The 22,420-nt window shown below is 43.4% G+C and overlaps 1 protein-coding gene across 2 annotated transcripts in view; it reads right to left on the bottom strand.

Moving 5' to 3' along the window:
* PIK3R1 (phosphoinositide-3-kinase regulatory subunit 1) overlaps nucleotides 1-22,200 on the bottom strand; it is an 85,390-nt gene extending 63,190 nt beyond the window's left edge. Inside the window, exons 1-2 of one of the 2 annotated variants that reach the window (XM_068535443.1) lie at nucleotides 22,001-22,200; nucleotides 10,364-11,083 (exon numbers count right to left, since the gene is read on the bottom strand). In XM_068535443.1, the coding sequence (XP_068391544.1) occupies nucleotides 10,364-10,697 (334 nt within the window). In that variant the 5' untranslated portion in view covers nucleotides 10,698-11,083; nucleotides 22,001-22,200. Of the gene's footprint in view, nucleotides 1-10,363; nucleotides 11,084-21,053; nucleotides 21,418-22,000 lie in introns of those variants that run through there. The other variant, XM_068535444.1, reaches the window with a different exon arrangement.
* Nucleotides 22,201-22,420: the final 220 nt, after the last annotated feature.

Here is a 22,420-nt window from a genome sequence, read left to right as displayed (position 1 = left end):
GGCCATTGCTGGAGGTCTAGTCTTCCTTCAAATCTTTGATACAATCTCTCCTTTCCTTTACAGAGCAATGTTTTTCAGTAGGCACAGCTATTTTTTTTTTTTTCCCCTGTTTATTGATCACTATACAGGGAGATATCTGCCCGGACCTGGTGTTTGCTCTGAGCTACTCTTGATCCACGTGGGTGCTGGCTTCAGACCAAGAGTTGGTAGGCAGGTTGAGATGAACAGTTCTCAGGCCAATTTCCAATGTGATTTTCATTTCAATACAGTTTTGCTGAAAGCAAACCTTCTCCTACCTTTACTGCCAGGCTCTGAATGATGGAGGACTCAAACAATATTGAAACCCTCAGGAAACACAGGTCTAACTCTACCCCACCTCCAACACTTTGCTTTTGTGGAGTAAGATTCTCAAGAGGTAACAGTATTAATAAAGCCCCTACCCCACCCTCCCAGCTCTGCCTGGTTATTTTCTGAGTTATGACCTTCCACTGAATAAAAAGGCACTGTTGGGGAGATTAGAAAGAGGAAGGGAAGAGCATTCTGGGGACAGCTGCTAGGCTCTTTCTGAATTACAGGCAGAGTTGGGGAGGATGTGTCTCTGCCTACCTATTTTTAGGTGGTCAAAACTTATTCTGCCTGTGTTTTTAAACCCAGTTCCATTTGGTTTACAGTAGACATTTCTCCTGCTAGTTCTAGTTTTTATAACTGTTTAGAACGTAAGGACTTTTCTCTACCTTCTTAGAGACTCTAGTGAGAAGTGTGTCAGGGCTACCAGGCAGAGACCTTTTTAAATCAGGAAACTTTTAAATAAGTTTCTTTTTTAACTGGGGGAAAAAAAAAACAACAGTAAAAAATAAAAGCATCCAAGAATTTTTACTGGCACTCGTGTCCTTGGAGAGACTCTCTCTGTGCAATGTCACAGTGTCCTTTTAAGTTAAACACCTAGGATTAAATTCACCTGTGCCTTTCACTTGCCCTCATCTACCCTCTTGTCCTTGGAATTCAGGTAACAGAGACAGAATGTTTATGTTATAAACTTGGCAGTGACTAACTTTCCTGAGAAATAAAGTTTGACATTCAATGGAATTTAGTCATTTAGCCAAACTTTAAAAATGGCGTTTACTGCTAATTTTGACAGAACTCAGGTACAAGACTTCAGATTCATGTGAGTCCACTTCAGATTTCTTATACTTAGGGATTTTAAGCAGCTGCTGTCCACGTGCCAAAACACATAATTTTTATGCTGGATAGCCTCAGCTTTTGGCTTTTAAGAAGCAAGTAATAACCTGCTCAATTTTAATCAAAATGATTTAATTATGAATCAGAAGTAAGAAAATATGAAGCGCAGGGAAACATTTGAAGCAGACATTTAACTTCTTCAAAAATAACAGAAATGGAAGGAAAATCACTTACCAATGGTACATAACTTTTGAGTATTTGATCAAGGTGTATTTGAGAAAAACTGCACATACACACATATAACCCCAAACTTTGTCTCAGGTTCATGGCCTTATCAATCTCTTTGTAACTCAACTCTTTCATATATTTAGCAGACATAAGAAAATGCTATAAGTTGTAGGTAAAACAAGATAATTTGTGTGATGGTATGAATGTAACAGCCAACGAAACTTAACAGATAAAACAGACGTAATCACAGACCACCCAAAAAGCAGAAAATAGCTGGTTCCTTCAGTTACTGATAACTTCACAAAGGACTGCTTAACAAGACCCACACGACTGCCTGCTGGAGTGTTCTTGAACCCTCTGAATGCTCCTCCTAGGGAGCCCCCTCCTTTTTAAATATTTACACAATCGTTTGAGCTTTAGTTTCTTAATCTGGAAAATGGTTATAATGCCGTATTTGCAGGGTGGCTGTAAGGATCAAATGAAAAATGTCTTTAAAATGCTGAGCAGAATGCTTGGCAAATAGTAAGTCAGCAAATTTTTAGGGTATATTTGGAAAAAGCCATTTTCAATATTTAAATAGACCCATGGGGAAACATGGGAAGATGACTCTAATATATACTTTGATATGTTCTAACCAAATTCATTACATCTCGTTCCTTGGTACTTTGTAGATAATCACGATTATTTAGCAATAAAGTCACATCTTGCTCAAACTTCTTTGAACCTGTCTCCTTTGAAAATGGAAAATTTACTTTTTGCTCCCTGAAGAAACATGGTAAGACCTAAGTAAGCAATGTTGTAAAATACTCGGAAATTATAAATTAATAATGATACAAATATTCAACTACGTTTCTATAGTTAAGAACAGGAATAGAAAGGTATTTTAAATGAACTATTTACTGATAAAGAAGCAACATTCTTAAACATTAGAAAAATTTTAAACAAGATAAAAAATAAAGCCAGCAGTGTTTAATGCAGATTCACAATAGATTATCTTATGAACAACCTCAAGTCATTTTGCAAATTGCATTTTCCAAAACCCAGTAGCAAGTTGGAACCAACGCTGACTGTCTCACTGTCACGGTGGTACCTCGTGCAGTCTGAAGGCACTATGGCAGTTTTGCTCCTTAGGGTAAAGTTTGGAATATAACACTGAGCACCCAACAGTCCCTCTGGCTTTACAATGCAGACTCACATAATGCCTATGCTAATGTGTTATCTCTTGGGTACATATTTTAACACTGCTATCACATAAATTTGAAGAGGTCTGAATAAACAAATCTTTATAACCTGAATAGGCAAATGTTAAAAACATCACCTTCTATCTGCCTTGGAAAATTTAAGAAAAAAACCACTAGAAAAATCCCTAGGAACTCTGAGCACATATCATGTCAACAAATGTAGCTATGCCACACGGACACAGTCCAAGGGAGGCATTCCATCAATGTCTTTGAATTCGCTGATAAACTGCCATGTGTAAAACGGGAAGACTCTCAAATCAATTTTGATGTCAGCAACTGCTGAGTGCCCACCAATAGAGTTAGAGCATAAATTCTCACACTTGGTGAAACAGATCTTAAAATCATACAGTATGTAGATTTGCAAAAACTTGGTACCAATTTGGCGCTTTCATTAGCAACAATCCTACATCATCCCAAGGACCAACCTCCAATCAGATCTTACAGTGTGGTCATGTGAGCACATCTGCCCAACCATCCTTGCTTATTTCTCTGACTTCCTTCCTTATTTTCCCTTCTAGCTTCTGGGTTGCACTACTGGGGAAACACTACTAGTGAGAACTTATACTTTCCGGTTTTGTTTCTCCAACAATTCTTATGAGTAGGAATGGAGAAACTTTTACTGATCGAGTGTCAGTAAGAGGTTAAAATAAAAATACAGCCAGAATTCAGAAGACACAGCATCTACTTCTTGTTTTCAAAGTAGAGAACACTGGGATTAGAAGGGTTATGGAATTTACAGAAAGCAAAGCAGAGTGGAATTTCTGATTCAAATAATATACCACAGGGATTTATATTTCACTTATGCCTACATCTTTACCATCTTGGATATCAGATTTGATCATCAAATTACAAATAGTCTTCTATAATACAGCGTAATAAACTCACAGTGGGAACTTCAATATGCATCAAATTGTGATAGGACAGGAGAATCTATAGGCATTGCACAATACAAGCTATCAACTGAGAAGAGATAAATACAAACACCCCCAAGCAAGAAACAGAACAGAGAAGTTATTCCTGAAAATGACAGCCATACTTTAGGTGGCATAAAGCCACTAGGACAAAGTTCTCCATGCAAAATTAAACAGAAAGATCTGCTGCTTGTTTGTTTTGTTTTTAATTGCAAAGTTATATTTCATCAGAACATTTTTTAAATGTACAGTGTATGGAATTATTGTAGCAGAAGCAAAATATCACGGTCTTTTACATAAATTAGTAAGTAGGAATGATGCATTTATAAAGTATTCTGACAACATTTCGTTAAACTTGATATTTTAGGGAAACCGTACCCAAGTAATTAAAATACAGTCAATTTCTAATTCGCTTTGACCTCCTCTATTTAGATTAGTTTATTGAAACTGAAAACACTGTTTTGATACTGAATGCTATAAACTCAATCAAGACCTCAAAAATTAAGATATAATCCATCATGCAATTATCCTTCTCATTTCTAGTTAAAATACCAAGTTATTTTCTCCTATTTTAGCCTTCAAACCAATCTTACGTCCTTCCTCATGGAAATTTGTTAGCAACAAAGACACAAATATGCAACAGCCAGCTGTACTGCTAACATCTGCTTTCTTTTACTAAGAAAAACATGGATATGTAAATGGCATCTAATACTTGGTATTCTTATTTGCCAGAGGTACCAGATTCTCCCCTTGTTGGAAGCTACTTAGCATATAAGGCGCCATTTGTTGTTGGATTTCAGAATTTTGAACATTTATATTCTCAAACTCTGACTTAGTGGAGAAGTGTTTGTTAATCAGAATTTTGCCTGTTTTAGACAAAGATACATTCACCTACAAACAAGGGAAGACCGACTTCAAAGTTATCAAAGGATCTATTGACAACTAAGCTAAAAAGTTAAAAATAGAAACACTTTTAACATACAGGATTCTACTTTCATGACAAAGAACATCAACATTACCTTGGTTGCTAGTAAACAAAATAGGATCACTCCACTTACACAGCTCCTGCTCGAATCAGAAGTGTGAGGGCTTTATTTAGGTTATACAGATATGGACATTGGACCCTTTACCCATTTTGGAAAAAAGAACACAGCATGAAATCTCTAGAGCCAGCAGCCTTAATGAAAGCCTCTGAACATATATCTCACTTAAGTAAAAAAAATATATATAATTTGCATACTACAGCTGTGATCCTAAATGACACATGCCATGGTAGCCTGGCAGAAAAGCTTTTCCTCAAATAATGTCTTATCTGTAACCCTGAACTTAGCTGTCACCGCAGCTCCAGGAAAGAGAGAATCAAATCGTTCCTGTCTAATAACAGACTGGAGGAGGGAGGGAGGAGTCCTCTCCTCTCTGGGAGACAAGGGGACCTTCCTGCCCATCCCACCTCTGGGCGCCCTGTCAATTTCTAACATGGCTGGGCCAGCTCAGGGCAGAACCTTCCTGCTAAAAAGCAGCAAAGGCGAGAATACTTTCTCTTCTTGTCAATTACCTCTTCAAATAACTGTGGATATGGAAATTGTTTATTAGGGTTACTTTCTCCTTCATATTTCTGGGGAAACAAAATAATTAAATTTAAAATTAACAGGGAAAACGTCTTAAAAATCAAGAATTTAGTAAGAAGAATAGAAACGCTGGTGCTCCTGAGAGGGAGAACTCTGGTATAATATGTAACCAAATGCCTGAGTGATACAGTCTGTCATAAGAGAACTGGTTAGGCTCACCTGATTTTATCAAAAATGATTACCACATTTGTTTTTTTCAGGCCTGATCTTTCATCAATTATATTGATGACATCTTTCAGATGTCACTTCCTACTAAAACACAAAGGGCAAACACTTACATGCTGGGAATTTCCTGGCAGTCCAGTGGTTAGGACTCAGCTCTTTCACTGACGGGGCCCGGGTTCATTCCCTGGTTGGGGAACTAAGACCCTGAAAGTCTCGCTGTGTGGCCCAAAAGAAAAACAAACAAACAAACAAAACCCCCAAAACAAACAAACAAAAAACAGGTATATGTTTAAAATCTCTACTGTTCTGATTAATTTTTCTGGTGGGTCAGAAATTAAAGACAGGAGTCCAAGGCCCTGATCTTCAAATATCCTGCAACCAGGCCTGCTTGCTCCCCAAAACACAGTGATCGATGAAAAACAGGGAGTCAGCACCGAAGTCAGAGGTCTCACCCCATCACTGGGGGCGGTTAACCACAGTCCTCCCACTTCACAGCAAAGTCTCACTTAAGCAGGAGAAAAGGTGAGGAAAGTTATGACACGGCAGCTTCTGAACTAAAACAGAATTCATAAAGGCAGGAATTCGTGAAGCAAAGCAAACTACTTTCACAGGTACTATTTCTGTGAGTCACAGCAGTACTTTCCGACCAGGGGGCTCAGCAAAGGTGTACAATTTGGGATCGGGTCACCATCCTCTGCGACCTCTGTACAGTGTAGTCAATTTACGTGATTTATTACAGCCTTGCTTTCTAGACAGGGGGCGACAACCGTGGAGGGACACTCAAATGCTGAGTGTGAGAAATGGAAAGATCACGTGGCTGGGGAGACCGTGAAAGCAAACACAAGCTGCAAGCTTTTCTCTTTTTCTGTTTAGAAGGAATTTTGATCAAAGTTTAAAACAGCCCACACCAAATGTGTGCTTTATGTTTTATATGTAGGACCAGCTGGGACCCACTGTCAGGGTCCAGAGTGGGAGCTGGGGGAGGGGTGTGCAGATGGGGGATGGAAGCGGGGATGAACTCAGATTCCTAAGTGATCTCTCAAGCTAGCAGATTTCAACATCCTATACAAACTGACGTGGTCATGGAATCTCACTAGTCTAAATATTCTGGATTAGTGTGACTTTAATCAAAGGATCTCAAAATACTGTCTCAAGAAATAGCCCCACTGGACAGCTTACTTATAAAAGGAATACAGTTTGATTCTCTTATCCCTAAATCCCCACTTCCATCAGCTCATTTCCCTGTGTCAGGGGAAATATGGAAGCACCGCTGAATGCAGAAAGAGCAGGAGGATGGCCTTTCAAGAGCTCGCCTCCCCTAAGGAGCATGTACCACCCATTGTGCACCCCCATCACACCGTTCACCTGCACCAGACGGGGAAGAGGTTCTCTCCAAAGAAGGTAAAACGGGGCTTTACTGGGTTGTGGGAAAATGAAATGTGATGCTCATATCTGTGATTTTAGCTTCCATGCAAAGAGGAGATAAAAGAGGGGGAGGGACAGCATAAAATCTGTGCCCGAGGACACGTGCTGATCTTGACACGTGTTCTATTAACTTTGCTTAAGTGGCTGACAGAGTACACTCTCAGCTCAACATGCTTTCCCACCCCCAGAACTACCAGTCCTAGGAAATGGGGTAAAAAATAACAGCTTTGGAGACACAGCATGCGACGGTCAAGGCCAGGTCAAGATTCCTCAGACGTGAATGATGTGAATAACAATAAACCATGATGTTTAAAAACAGAATCGGCTGTTACAGCCGTGTGCCTGCACATGACATACCAAGCACGTGGCTCACTTCCACAGTCACGTGGGATGTGAAACAGCTGGATGATGCGTTTCCACAGCAAGCATCTGTCCACTTGCTAAGCACCTATGATGCTGTTCTAGGTACTTGGGGTAACGGAGAGACATCCAAGACCCCTGCCCTCACAGGGCTTACAATCTACCAGAGGGAACAGATAATAAACGAACAATGTGGTACGTAAATTCTAGAGTAGGTTAGATAATAAATGCTTTGCAAAAGCAGAAGGGCAGGCTGTACGTGAAACGAGATGAGCAGAGCCAGCCTCCTTGAGAAGAAAGCTTTAAGCAAAGAGTGGAGAGTGGGTCAGCTAAGAGGATGGCTGAGGAAGAACTGTCCAAGCAGAGGCCCGAGGTGGGAGTGGAGCCGGAAAGGGCATCAGAGGGCACGCCGTCTCTCTCGGGTCCTGACTTCATCTTTCATCCCTGCTTTCTAGCACAAGATAGGGGCTCAGTTCATATTTACTGAATGATTTAAACTCCAAGAAATACAAGATTATCCAATATACAAATTAAGTACAAACTAGGCCAGGGCTTCATAAGAAAACTGTACACAAACTGGATTGGTGGAAGGTACATTTTCCTGAGAGGAGCTGGGGGATCAGATCTTCAAATGGGTTTTTGACTCTCTTTTCCCCAAAATGTGAGACATCACAGCTTTCTTTCCAGGAACATGCAAGAAAAGCAAAAAGTGGGTTCTGTCATCAGGGGGAACTCCTCACACAGATGCTACTTGTGGGCAGAGTTTAAAGACAACGTTCTTTTAAATACAAAGAGGGAAGGTGGTGAGAAGGGCGTAAAGGTAGGTTTATCCCGCGCTCATCTCAGGGGCATGCCCAGTGTCCCCATAACACTCCCTCCGCAAAAGAGACCTGCATGTCACCGGGGTAACCTTCTCAATAAAATACAGTCAAACATGAAAAACAGGCTAAGTAAGGTGAGGGAGTAAAAAGGAAAAAAAGGCGAAAGAATTCAATTTCAGTAAGAAGAGAAAAGTACTATCCTTTCTCACCTTCACATAATTTGTCCCTGCAAACACTTTTCAAATAAACACACCCTCAGGCAAAAGAAATTAAAGCCCCACAGGTTCCAACAAATAAGTCTGTCCTTACAACTACTTTCCATATCAATTTGACATGCAACTAGCAGGAGCTGTTGAATTCTCATTTCATAGGAATCATATTAAAATGAGAATGCAAGATTAACATTTCTAGAAAATCTAATATTTAGTACCTCAACTCCCCACCCAACCCCCCATACTGTCTTTTCAACCTTTCAGTTGCTCCTAATTTCTCATTTATATTCAGGCCTGCTCTAATACTTTAATGCACATTACCGCGGGTCTCTTTCTTAAACTCTGCTAAAATATTTCATTTTACTCTTTCTATGTATTAAAAAAAAAAAAGAAAAAGATGTTAAAAATCTCAGTTGTTACCACATTACGTGAGAAAGAAAGCGTTATAAAATAGCTTAGATCCTACAAAGAGAAAATCATTTTTAAGGAAACACTTGCTTTTCCGTATACTATACCCAAATGAAAATATCAAATGCAATTTTTGTTTAGAAGCTATTTTTACAAAATCTGTTTGTCCCTAACCTTGACAAGGTACCCCTTTTAAATAATCTTTTCTAACCTGACTCAGATATTTTTATAAGTCTGTAATCTTTTGTATGCCAGGAGAAATTATATCATTTTTCCTTTTGAATTAGCCTACATATTAGGAAGTGTATCTAACTTAAAAAATCAAGAGTCAAATTAAAAATATGTAGTTTGGTAGGAAAAAACAATTATGTATATACCTCCCCTCGGCTAAGTGAAACTATGCAAGAAACACAATGGTTGACAAAATTATATAATTTTATACATATATACATATATATAAAATGACAAAATTGTATATATATTACATATATACAAAAAACTTTCAGAGTCAAGTTTTTTTGATTCATCTAGAAAAAAAACTAACTTTTGCTTTTGAACTGTCAAGTAAAACATATCACTTGAATATTATTTCTAAAGTACGGTATAATGTTTATAAAACAAGTATCCCTTTTGGGTTGGGATGGGAAGAGAAAAGCTCTTGCCTTCAAGTATCCTTAGTGAGTTCTTCGACATTTATAAAATATTCCCAATTCCATTTACCCTTGCATTCTGCTTCTTCATTCCCGGTACCTCATTCATTTGTGCTAAAATAAGCCAACATTAAAGAAGACACAATAGTAACAGGATCTCTTCCAGAAATACACTGTGATGCCCACAGTCAGTTTTACTTGACACATACCACCGCAGTTGAGTCCACCCATTTGAAACACATCTTTCCATGCCTTTCTCATTCTCTGGGGAAAAGATTATACAGGGGGAACAATGCTTGAGATTTACCAGTGAAGAAATGAATGATTTGACAAGGCTGTTAACAGCAAAGCGGGGTAAAAGGCTTGCCTCTGTGTGAAACTGAACAGAAGAAATACCTTAAGGAACAGCTGTGCTCAGAGCTGAAGTGGGGACCATCTCCAATGAACAATGAGTGGGTTTTGGATCAAGGTGTTTTCCATTTGAGAAAAATATTCAGTGATTTTTTTCTTTTTTTTTTTCTCATGAAGGCCAAGCACACTATTGGCATTAATGCTACAGATGACACTACCCAGGCAGGAAGAGGACTCCCTGTGCGTCTACACTAACTACAGGATAGACTTTCAGCATCAGCCAGTATTCCTGGAGAGGAAACCAAGAGGTAGACACCAGATTATAAAAACAATGGTTTCTTCTCCGTTGAGTTCTGTGGTCATTTTATTACTCTCTCCATTTTCCATGCAGATCATATTAATGTTAAATATACTTACATCAGACTTACCCTCTGCTTTCCCAAAATGATTACTTAGGTATATAATACCAGTTACAAGAATAAGAATGCAAAAGGTGTTTAATTCCATGGCAACTCTAATAACAGTGTTTAGAGACACTAACTGAAAAGGTTCTCAGATATCATCACCCTAGTTTTATAACAACTCTCCACCCCACAAACACAAATTTCTAGCCATGTAATGATTGACCAAACTTTCATGCACCATACATAAATTCAGGTAAAGTTGCCAAAACAACTTCTGCCCAGAGCGTTTCAGCCCAGCTCAACCAACGTGAGACTTTTCCTTTAAAAAAAAAAAAAAAAAAAAAAAAAGAGTCATGAAGCAATCACTCGTCAATACTGACCTTGTTGCTCACTGTCTGCTTCAGTTTTTGAAGAACCTGGTGCAACAGGAAGGGGTCGAGGTGGCCGGGGCTTTGGTGTGGGCGGTGAGATCTTTTTCCTTCCAATGTATTCTACGTAAGTTCCCGGAAAGTCCCCCCTCTCCCCCGTGGTCTCGTTATAGCCATTTAACCAGCCGATTTCTTCAGGCCTGGCTTCTTGTCCATCACTGAATCCAAGAGCTACTAAGGACCCTTTATTCACAGTCAGTACGTCCCCCAAGTGCAAGTCAATGTCTTCTTCCCGCTCCTTTTTATAGTCGTACAGCGCCCTGTACTGGTACCCCTCGGCACTCATGGCTGCAGACCTGCGACCATGCGACAGCTGAGGCCGGCTGCACACTGCAGTCTAACCTGACGTTTCTATGGAAAGTGAATTCAGAGAGTGTGTTAAGATTCCTAATACACGTCCAGCAGGGGATAAAGGATAACTCTCCAAAGGTTTAAGAGGAGAGGTGATTGGCCGTCCGGCCGTCCATCTGTCCTCCATCAAGGGTGTGACTGAAGTCAGGGCTCACTTCCTCTGTGGCCGCAGTCTTCCCACCGGCTTCCTTTTCAGCAACTCGTCAACACATTGACTCGGGGCTGACTCTCCCTTCGAGGCCCGATCCTTTCTGACACTCTTGTCACACTGTCCATCTGTCATCTGATTTGACTATGGCACACACCACATGCGAGCTGCACCTAGCAAAGGGAAAACAAGACTTATGAATCAACGGCACACTTGGCCATCTGTGTGAATCTGAATTTCGACTTCCATTCAACAAGTACTTAATCAACCTGGCAGACATACACAGGCCAGCATGCTTTTGCTAGACAGGGTATACACAACAAAGATTAGTGAGGCAGGCAGTCCCCGCCTTCTAAGAACACTCGGCAGGGTGGGAGGGATGCTGGCATGTGGCAACATCTCAGAGATAAGACAGGACACAAGGAACTATAACACTAGGTAACTGTCATGAGAGAGCAGAGACTGAACGCTAGGGAGTTCAAACAAGGGAGAGACCACATCTCACTGCAGGCACCTGAAGACAGAAGAGAACGTGTGGCATGATCTTAGGTACAGGTGTGATGAAGCACATGTCATATTCTGGGAAGATGTAGAACAGGCAGACCAGTGTGTGTGAAGCCAAAGAGGGAACATCACATCCGGGTTCGAAAGATAAGCAGGGGTTGTATAACAAACATCAAACACGCCCGTGTCGAGTTTATGAGTGATGTAATCGACAATGGGGAGCTGGAAAAAGGCTTGGAGAGAGGGGAACAACAAGACCAGAGCGGCACTTGAAGAACCTCAATCCAATCCTGGTGCGTGGAAGGGACTGGCGTAGGGACAGAAGAGGAAAGCCATGAAAGGTGTTTTGCAGCCATCTGGGCAAGTGGCCATGAAGGCGTGAACCAAAGTGGCAGCAGAAGGTACGGAAAGGGGAGGACTGAAGTAAGGGAGAAAGAAGCATGTGTGGGACGTGGCAATGCTGAAAAATGGATCAAGAAAGAGAGAAGCACATGGTACTGGGTACTGGATCCTGGTTGGGGAGATGGACAGACTGCAGCGTATGAGAAACAGAGGATGGCAGAGAAGCCAAGAGGAAGGGGCTCTTCCCAGGCTGGAGGGCTGAGCCAAGGTTCAAGGTACTAGCTGACTGCTGGACCTTAACGATCATCCACTCGGCCAGCTATTTTAGAATTCATTTCTGCATGACCTGAGATAATCAAAGAGATACATTGACCTGTGTGTCTGTTTAGCAACATATTAGTATTTTTAAGCCAAAGAAATAAAGGCACAAAACTCAGTACATAATAGCAGAGCATAGGTCATTTTGTTGGTACCTTCCTAGCAAAAAAGTAAAATAGGAGGTATAAATTGTACAGAAAATACAAGTACAAAATAAAAAGGAAAAACTTCTCTCTCTCTCGCACTTTCTCCTTTATCCCAAAGTTGATTACTATTTTAATTTTATATTGATTCCTTTCTTAAAAAGCAATAAAAATGATATATATTTTTAAAAAAAGAAGAAGAAAAAGAAAGAAAGAGAGAAGCAAAAGGTGCCTGATCCTGAGTTCACAAGAAGAATGTAGCTACCAATATCAGGCAAAGGGAAGCCAGGAGGCCTGATGGGCTAATGGTGATGCTGGGCATCCAAATGCAAGCGTGGGTCGTTGAAAACCTGGTCTGTGATTCAGGAGGAGAGGAAACACACCTGAGGTTTGGTAATCAGCCGCAAATAAGGCAAGGCCAAGCTCAATGGAATGAAGGAACTCAGAGGAAAAATATTAAAAGTAAAAAAGAAAAAAAAGAAAAAAAAAAGATCCAAGGACCAAACATCGAGGTTCAAGGAATGCCACTGAGAAGGGAAAGTCAAGGTCTGAAGACAATGCAATGTCCTGGAAACAAGGGATAAGAGGGTTCAGGTAGGAAGAGGTGATCTCTAAGACTAAATCCTGCAGAGGCCTCTGGAAGTGAGAAACAGGCAGGGCTAGGTCATCTGGGGCTTTTGTCCATAGTGGAATCATCACGGACTTGAGAAAGCCCACTCTAGTCTAGTAGTATTGGGGATAGTAACCAGAGTTTAAGGAGCTAAGGAATAAAGAGAAAGTAGAGATGGCTGCTGCAGATCACTCTATGAAGATAGCTCAGTGGAGGGGGAAACGGAAATGCAAGTTTTTTTCTTTTTTTTTTTTTTTTAAGTAGTAGAGGCAGAGGGCTTAGAGAGTCAGAGGCTCTTTAAGTTAGAGAGGCAGTAAGGCAGCTTGGATAGCCGCTAGAACAGTAGAGAACAATGTGCACACGGACACACTATGAGCTCCGTTCATTTCTCCACGTTATCTTTGTTAGAAAGAGGAAAAGCAAACTAAAGGTTTCAGTTAAGCTGGCTGAACAATAAAGCAATAAAAACAATAGCCTCACAATTTCGGTGCGCTATGTCAAAGAGAGCTTTTATAAGTTTTCAAGAATGGAGCCCTTTAGAAGTTTATTATTATAGGCACTCTGCGGTGTAGGCATCTTAAGAAGCAAATCTAATCACAGATTAATTGTTATGCTGGCATTCAGAAGTGTAAAGCATTCAACTTTACATGGCTAAAGCCTCTTAGCTGTAATACAATAACGCTCTTAGGAGAGTTACATATTAAAGGAAGGAAAAACAAACACTGGAGATCTTTGTGTAGCAAGAATATTAATTTGCAGTAGTATTCTACGTTGTATTTCAGTTGGCAGAGAAAAAAAATTAAAGCAGCCAGTAGAGCATATGAGAAAAATAAACTATGTTATGTTTGAAGACAGCCTCTCCTTTTGCTAGATCCAGAATCAAATTAAATATTCACTGCATAAATTCACAAGAAAATGTAGAACTAGCAAATCCCATTTTTAGTACTAATGTACTGTTACAAATGAGACACAGAACATGAAAATTTACATATCCCTAAATGCCTGGAAACCAGGCAATATGCCTGAGAATAATTTAATTCCTCCAAATCTGCCTTGAAATTTTTGTTAGCTTTTCCTGGCAATGTATGTTTTTTTGGAAAAAAAAATCCTCAACTAGTAGGCTGGGTAGATCTTTCCGCCAGCTGCTGCCTATGGCTTCCTCTATTTCAACAACCCAGGAGGCCAGTTTGGTGAGATTCTTAACAGAATAGGGAGTATAATAATTCCTCTCTCTCCCTCCTACTCTGTCCCCCTCAATTCCTCCTCTCCCCGCTACACGGCTCTCAGCAACCGCCAAGCCCTGCTCATGGCACACCTATGTAGCTATGCATGTCCCTCACCAGGGGACGCTGCAGCAAGAAAAGATCCAGGTCTGCTCAAGGTTTTACAAACCTAAAAACTGTGTTTACATTGGCCTGAGGCTAAATCCCTGCAAGGAGACAAAGAACCCTGAGGAACCCAAAGACTTTAGCAAGACCAGACTTTAGAGTAACAATTCCCGCCATAGATGCCGGAGATCTACCTGTCTCTACAAAGTCCCCCTCCCTCACCGTTTGTAAGAACCACCTTACTTTCTGTGCAGAAGAATCCTGTGCAGAACTCTGGGCCCTCAACTGACCAAGAGAACCCCAGATCTTCTATGACTCTTGGACCATAAGCAGCACACACCACTCTTATCTTCCGGGACTCCACCGTCAAGGCCAGGAAGACCAATCCAAACAGTCCAAGGTCAGCCATGATTCGGTGCCAATTAAGAGGGAGCGCTGACTAGCCATGGGGTGGTGAGTGGAGCGCATCCCATGGGGAGGTGCAGAGAGGCCTTGGCTAGAGGGAGGAGGAGGGCGGCCCTCCCCTGCTGCACACTGCACACTTTCTCCTGACGGCCATGCCCATTTTAATGGCTGCCACTGTTGTCGTCACCAAATACTGGAAGCTATAGGTGTATTAACCCATTCAATCATCACCATCGAATATTCAGTGGGAGCTATAGGTGTATTAACGTGTTCCATACTCAAGGTAACCAAGAGATGGGTACTATCAACATTCTCACTTTACATAGGAGGAAAACGAGGTGTGGAGAGTTTAGCATCTTGGCTGTGATATCTCGGCCATGATAACACTCACCAAGGGCGAGGTGTAACTAGAGTTCAGATCCAGGCAGTCTGGCTCCAGAGCCACCACTTTTAACACCTTAGAACCTACTGCCCAAACTCAGCTTGCTCGGATGCCCCAGGGCGGCCCAGATATGTCCATGGGGTCAATGGTGCAGATTCCTTGCTCGCACACTCTGACCTCTCAGATTTATCTTGAAGGTCTGCTTGTTGCTCTCTGTGACGGTGGCCTTACCGACAGTGCTTGTGGCTCTTTCACAAAAACACCTGCACAAAAAGAAGCCATTATAACTCAGCAGGCGTGCCCTCAGTCTGAGACTTAGCAACTTGGACCACGCAGATTTTCTTCCAAAGAGACTTCATTAAGATGCATCCTTGCTGGGGCTTTCCTGGTGGCACAGTGGCTGAGAGTCTGCCTGCCAACGCAGGGGACACGGGTTCGAGCCCTGGTCTGGGAGGCTCCCACATGCCGCGGAGCAACTGGGCCCGTGAGCCACAACTACTGAGCCTGCGTGTCTGGAGCCTGTGCTCCGCAACAAGAGAGGCCGCGACAGTGAGAGGCCCGCGCACCGTGATGAAGAGTGGCCCCCGCTCGCCGCAACTGGAGAAGGCCTTCGCATAGAAGCGAAGACCCAACACAGCCAAATATAAATAAATAAATAAATAAATAAATAAATACACTTCTTAAAAAAAAAGAAAAAAAAGATGCATCCTTGCCAAAGAAGTCCATGAACCAGTGAATCAAAGAATACTGGGCACATCACTTCTGGAAGGCCGCCCTCTTCTGGAATCCTGCCCATTTCTGCTCTACAAGCTTCAGCTTCTGTCACCTACATGCTTCTTGGCATCTATGCCCCCTGCTGCTACCCCAGGCCCCTCACCGCACAATTTCTAACAGCTCAGCTCCTCCCTGGGGGTGTAAGTGAAGCATCGTCCACAGTCACCAGGGCTATCACGTTTAGAGGACTGGCAAGTTCTCTTTTGTCTCACCCTCAAATTTCTCTCTCACCCACAGAGCAGGAGACTCAGCAGACCGGGGCACTGGTAGTGCCTAGATCACTCTCCTGTGATCAGTGCGGAGCCGAAACTACATGGTGCCCAGATTCACAAGCTTACCCCTCCAACCTCTTTGGCTACATACACCTGTTCATTGAAATGTTTCCAGCCAGCTTCAACAGAATTATTTCCACAGTTAAGATTTTTATATGTGGATAATCTAATGTTTTCAAATAACCAAGGCAGTTTTATGACGTATGCTCCAAGACAGTACATAACCTAAGTTACTGTAACAAAAGGTATAAAGGAGTCCTAGGAACAAATAACAAATTAACTTACTCATACAGAACATCATATGCAACAGTTCAAAAAAGTTCCTTCACAGGAATTATTTTGCTCCTGTCTTTCAAGCCTTTCAAAGACTGCCTGCAATACCATTACTCGGAAGACAGATTTTTCTCTCTCTGCTAAAACACCGACCAATTCCCATTCTGTTCCTCAGAATAAAGTTGTTTCTGATGCCCGACAAGGAGCAATCCATGACTTTTTAATGTACAACTGCTTGAAAGTAAATTTTCAATTTAAACCCTCTAACCCGCAGGCGTTTGGGCAAAGAACCAAACAAAATTCTCTGAAAAGTCCTCTGACTTTGTTGACTTACTCCTTCCCCTTTCACAAAGGACGGGGATTTAGCAAACTTGGTGGGGAGGCAGGAATAAAGGATACTTTCAAATCACTTCAAATAAATCAAGAATATAACCTGATCGTGTGATTCTATCCTGCCATGAAGTCAGCAGTTTGGCCCTGGGTCCCAGCACAAAATGGACTTTCAATCCAGCTGCAAAGCTACAGAGAGGTTCCTGGGCCCCCAGACCTATAATTCACCTCTCCATCTTCAGTGTGGTAGCTCTGAGTAGGGCAAGCTCCCTAACTAAATTCACACAGCCTTTTTAAAAAACAAAATGCACAATTCATTATTTAAAACTCTTTTTACCTTTCAAAATAGTGTCCTGGAAATCATGAAAATCAAACTGAACAGTTAAAATTTCCTACTAACATAATGAATTTCAAGCTAAAATGATGGGCTCAGGGTAAAATCTTATGGGATGTAAATTTTACCTCAATTAAAACAAAATAAAATGATGGACTCGGAGGAAGCCCCAAGCCGCAGTCCTCAAGTATCTCCATTCATTTTTCAAACCAACCAGAACGTGTCCCAGGCTGCCGCGCTCAGGGCCGGGTCTGCACTCTGGTGGAAGCAGGGCACCTAGGGCACAACTCCTGCCCGCAAGCCCTCTGGGGGTTGGGGATATGGGGGTGGAGGGACAGGACAAGCCCCGGTCAAACAAGGACACAGGGCTCTCCAGAAAGCAAAGTGATGGGATAGCGGAGCACTGCCGAGGGGCAGAGACACAGACCAGGCTGGAGGCAGTTCTCAGGCTCAGTGGTCCACCACAGGGAGGCTGTGGCTTCCAGAGCCTGAGAAACATACTCCATCACCCAGAAAAGGCCATGGGATGGACCATTCTAGTTCTCTGCATCATCCCGGGGAAGAAGCCCTGAGGAGGCGGCCATGGAATGGCAGGACTAAAGCAGACAATCTAGAGTCCCCCCCTCTTGTGAAAATACAATGCGACTGTGTAAAATTCTTAGCAAGAAGGTGAGTATAGCACTGGGTTTCCACACTCAAAGATGCTTGTCCCCATTGGTGCCTAAATGTTTAAACTTGGGCAAGTTACTTAAACCTCTCTGTGCCACGATTTACTACGAAGATTAAAGGAAATTATTTATACAAAGACTGTGTTCCATGCTTGATCATTAGAGCTTTAATTAACGCCAACATAGTGCTTATCAGGGGCCCGGCACACTTCTTCCAGTTTTGCATATGTCAACTCATTTAATCCTTAAAACCATCCCGGGTATGATTCTCATCTCCATTTCACAGATGGGAAGAAATAAGCACAGAGAAGTTAAATAATTTGCGTAAGTCACATGCCTAGTAAACCACAGCTATAGTAGGATTATTGTTACTACTATCATTACTATTAATATTGATTGCCACTTACTACCACTTATAGAATTCATTTTAAAACCAGAACGTTTGCCAAGAATTTTCTTTTGCACTGCTTCTAAATGCTGCAAACTCTACTGAAAGAATCCTCAAGCTAGCCAAAATAAGCCTCTCCACTGTTTCTTTAACTCCTTTTCAGAGTAAACAGACAGACAGATAAGGGCTGCTCGTGGACTTTGCCCATCTAGTCCTGAGGCAGAGGGTGGCTCTATAGAGGTCAGGGCAAAGGAGACCTGGGAGGGGCCAGGGCTGCGTGAGAGGGTGGTTTGAGGCAGGGGGTGGAGTTAGGGGGCAACACTCCTCTCCAGCGGGGTTTGGTGGCTGGTCCCTAGCTGCCCTCAAAGAGAAAAGGTGACAGCGCTCATGCAGTCCTCCAGGGACTGAAGGCAGCAGCGTCCTCCTGTTACAGCCCTAGATCCTGGGGCTGGGCGCCGGGGCTAGACCACTGGGGCTCCAGCGCAAAAGGAGAGGGGCAAGGCACTCCAGCCCGGCCCAGGCACCTTGCTTTCTTCACTCTCTCCACCCACTGCTGGAGTCTCCTCACTTTTGCTGGACTCCTGTGATCGCAGTACTCGCAGTACTCTCTGGGTGATGGTTAACATGAAAACTATTTTGATTGCAGGTGCCTGGGGGTACGTATTGGATTTACTTTAAGGAAAACAATGTTGGGAGGATACAATCTCCAAAGATGTTTTTATAGTAGATTATTTTTTTTTTAAAGCAAAAGGTACACTACACTCATTCTATCCTTTCAAATAAATAAATAGACAAAACCCCTAACATCACCCAAACAGACAAGTTTAGGAGTAATTACATAGTCTACTTTCAGCTGCTTTGGCATAACGTACATGAAATGGCCTTTAATTGCCACTCTCTTAAGCAAGTAATTCCGATAAGAGAGTTGGCAGAACCATGGCAGGTAATCACATTAGGGTGTAGGTGGAGGAGACGGGGAAAAAAAAAATCAATAAATAGGATGAATGTTTTTTAAATTAATTACAACCTAAGTTTTTTATTAAAAGCTGTTATATAACTGATATTATGCCTTCTAAGGTAAAAACGAAGTGATAATCACTGCCTTCCATTGGTAAGTAACTTCTTGTTTTCTGAGGGCTTCAGTAAGATGGTCCATTCTCTTGCCTTCACTGGCAAATCCCTGTATCCTCCAAAAGACAGAAGAGCTGTGGGGGGCCCGTCTAAATGTATAATATACTGAAAAAGGCACTTCCCTTTTTCTTCTGCATTGTGTATGCCCCAGTTGTGGGAGAATTAAAAGCAAAACACCAAATGCAAACATGATCTCAGCTTTCTATATTCTACCTGACCATGAAATCATTTTATCTTCAGTGTGCTCACTGACCATCTCTCTAGTCACTAAAACTCATTTTGCATATGACAAAATGCAAACACAGTGAGAGCTGAACTAGAATTGTTTCTGTTTTAATGAGTGTGTGGACAATCTTTCAGAGTGGATACCTTTTTAGAATACTCCCTTGAACTACCTAAGAAAAAAAGGAGATTCTGACGAACATATTAAGCCTAAGAATACGGGGCATTCATGGAAAATTTTAATTAAATATATGGGCAACACTCTTAATAATACAAAATTTGAGTAAGTGGAGCAGGCTTGCACTGAAGATACCAAAACCCTTCAGAAACTAGCTTAGGTGCACTTAACACTTCCAGCAAATAAATGCGTACTACCATCATCACTGTCAATAGCCAAAATACATATCACCTATGACTTATTGCACCACTTCTGTTTCCCAAAACCAACTTAATGTTGTGGGGATTTACTGTTCTTAATAAAGTGAAATTTAAAGAAACAGCTATGGAAAGACAATATAATTAATCAATGGGAAGTGAAATGCTTTTTCACCTTGGCTATCAGCATCACAGAGGTGAAAGGACACAGTGATACCATCATTTTACAAAAACAGATAAAACAGCAGATAGTAGTGTGTACAATGCAAATTATCTGCTATGCAACTGACAAGAACAGGTCCCAAATCAAGATGAAAGTTAAAAAGCAAATGCACATCACACTTTGAAAGCCAGTATCGGATATATAAAACTTTCTTCCAACCACAAAAATCTATACACTTCTATGGAAAAAGTACAACTCTCTAGTTGCAATTGTCATATAAAAGCTGAAGAGGCCACCAGTGACATAATCCAACACTTCTGCAAGGCAGGGAGCCTCCTCCACCAGCCTTTCCAGTTTAAGCCTGATTCTGAACCAAACACACCTTCCCAAACTGAAGAGGGATTCCTCCCAAAAAATCACTCAGGGTATTTTCTTTGTAATGACCAAAACACTTGCTTCCCAAAGTTTAAGAACTTTTGTTTCTAAGAAAACTATCATCTATGCTTTTTAAAAGCGGTTTATTTCAAGACGGTGTAATCTATCAAAAAATTATGGCTAGGAGGGTGCTTTTTTTTTCCTCTTCCAACAATAAAAGATGTTTGTGGCCTTCTGTGCAGAAGTCACCAAATTCCTGATGATTTGCCCCATTACTGATAGCCTGTCTCAGAAATAAACTTGTCTTCCTACTCTGACCTTTTCTAGCTAATACCTAACCATCTTTTAAAGCTGCCAAACGCAAGACAAGCTAATGAAATATTAAAAAGCAAACAAACAAACAAAAACCATTCCACATAACCCCTGGGTCACTTACTTTGTGAATGTCCCGCCTAACAACTAAAACTCCAGCCCCATCACACTGAAATGACAATCTTACGCTGCATTCAAAACCCGGAACTGCTTTATCCATTCGTACTTCGCACTGACAAAGAGGAAAAGAACTGAAAAAAAAAAAAAAAAAAAAAAGCCCCCCAAACCCCTATCACTTCTAAAGTCACAAAACCCCCAAACAGAGTAAACTCATACTCAGATACCAACAGTGCTGCAGCTCCACCAGGGATTAACGGTATAAGTGAGACCTTTCTGATCTTAATTGCGCCCAGAGAAGCAGAAGAATTTCCCCAAATCCAGTCCACACACATTCTGCATTCAACATGTAACAGCCATTCCGCTCACACCCTTACATTTCATGGTCGAATTCTGGTTACCAAAGTACATTTCTGCACTGGAGCGGTTGGCCTGAGCTTTCCTGTTCTCTTTGTCTTGTGATCTGCGGGGCAGTTTCTGCTCTTGGGAAGTGAGTGTGAGAGCTGTGGATTCCAGACAATTCCCCACGATCTTTCAGCTCGGGTTTGCACGCTCTCTCGCTCTCTCTAGCCGGCTCCATATTGCTGGGCCCGTCCCTCCAGCCTCGCCCCGCGTTACAAAAAACCTGGATTTCCGGGCTGTTCCAAGACCCCATTAAGTCTGCCTCCAACAACCTGCCCAGGCCCGGTCGGCACCACACGCCGAGTTAGGGTCCCCATGACCGGCCGCCCCGAGGCGCACTTCCCCCACCCCGGAAGAGGAGGGAGGCGAACTTCGGAGGGCGGGGGCTGGGGGCTAACTCCGGGGACCCCCGCCGCCCCGCTCGCCCCGGAGAAGGGCCCGGGCAGCGACCCGGGTGCAGCCGGAGGGCGCGGGGGAAGGCATAGCTCCTTCCTGCTAACGCAAAGGCAGCGGTCAGGGCGCTCTCCTCTGCTGAAAGGCGCCGGAAAACTGCAGCAAGGCGACAGTGGGGACCCACAGAAGCGTGAGGTGACGGAGGGGTGGCGGAAGCCCGAGTTCGCCTGCAACTCCAGGGACGAATGCGCCCGGCGGCGCGCACAACCCGCTCGGAAGAGGACTAGGGAAACGGGAGCCGCGAGGTGGCCGGGAGCACGCAGGACGCTGGCCGCGAGGAGGGCCCGCGGCTGCCCGGCGGGCGGGAGATGCCGGCGGCAGGGAGGACGGCGGCCGGCTTGCTTCCCCCGGCTCGGCTATGCAGAAGGAGAAGCGGCTGCTGGTGACAGGAAGAGAGCGGCGGTGGCCGCGCGCGCACGCACCGCCTCCCCCTCCCGAGCACACACCCGGACCCGCTGCTGCCGCCTACCTCCCCCGCCGGCCGGCTTCCTTCCTCTGCGGGGCCCAGGCTGCAGCGGCAGCCTCTTGCGCGCACGGCTCCGATGCGCCCCTGACCAGGCTCCGACCCGCCGGCCGCTCCGACCCAAGCTCGCCGTCTCCCGACCCGCTCCCCGCCGCCCCGGCCGCGGCCGCCGCTTCCTCCAACTCCGCTCCAGATGCTCGCGACTCCTTTCCGTGCGCCGGCAGCTCCAGCGCCCGGCGGGCGGCCCCGCCTCCGGCCCCGCCCCGCGCGCCCCGCCCCCGAGCCCGCGCCAACCGGCGCCCGCGTCTCCGCCCCTCTCCGCTGGCCCCGCGCCCTCCGCCTTTGCCGTTCACTTTGCGGGCCCCCGAGCCCGGCGGCCAGCGGGGCGGAGCTCCAGCCCTGCGAACCTTTCCTGCTGCCGGGCTC

Source organism: Eschrichtius robustus, chromosome 2 (genome assembly GCF_028021215.1).
Source record: "Eschrichtius robustus isolate mEscRob2 chromosome 2, mEscRob2.pri, whole genome shotgun sequence".
In the NCBI taxonomy this organism is placed as follows: domain Eukaryota; kingdom Metazoa; phylum Chordata; class Mammalia; order Artiodactyla; family Eschrichtiidae; genus Eschrichtius; species Eschrichtius robustus.
The sequence above is the reverse complement of the archived record's forward strand: the minus strand, read 5'-3'. Positions and strand labels throughout refer to the sequence as shown.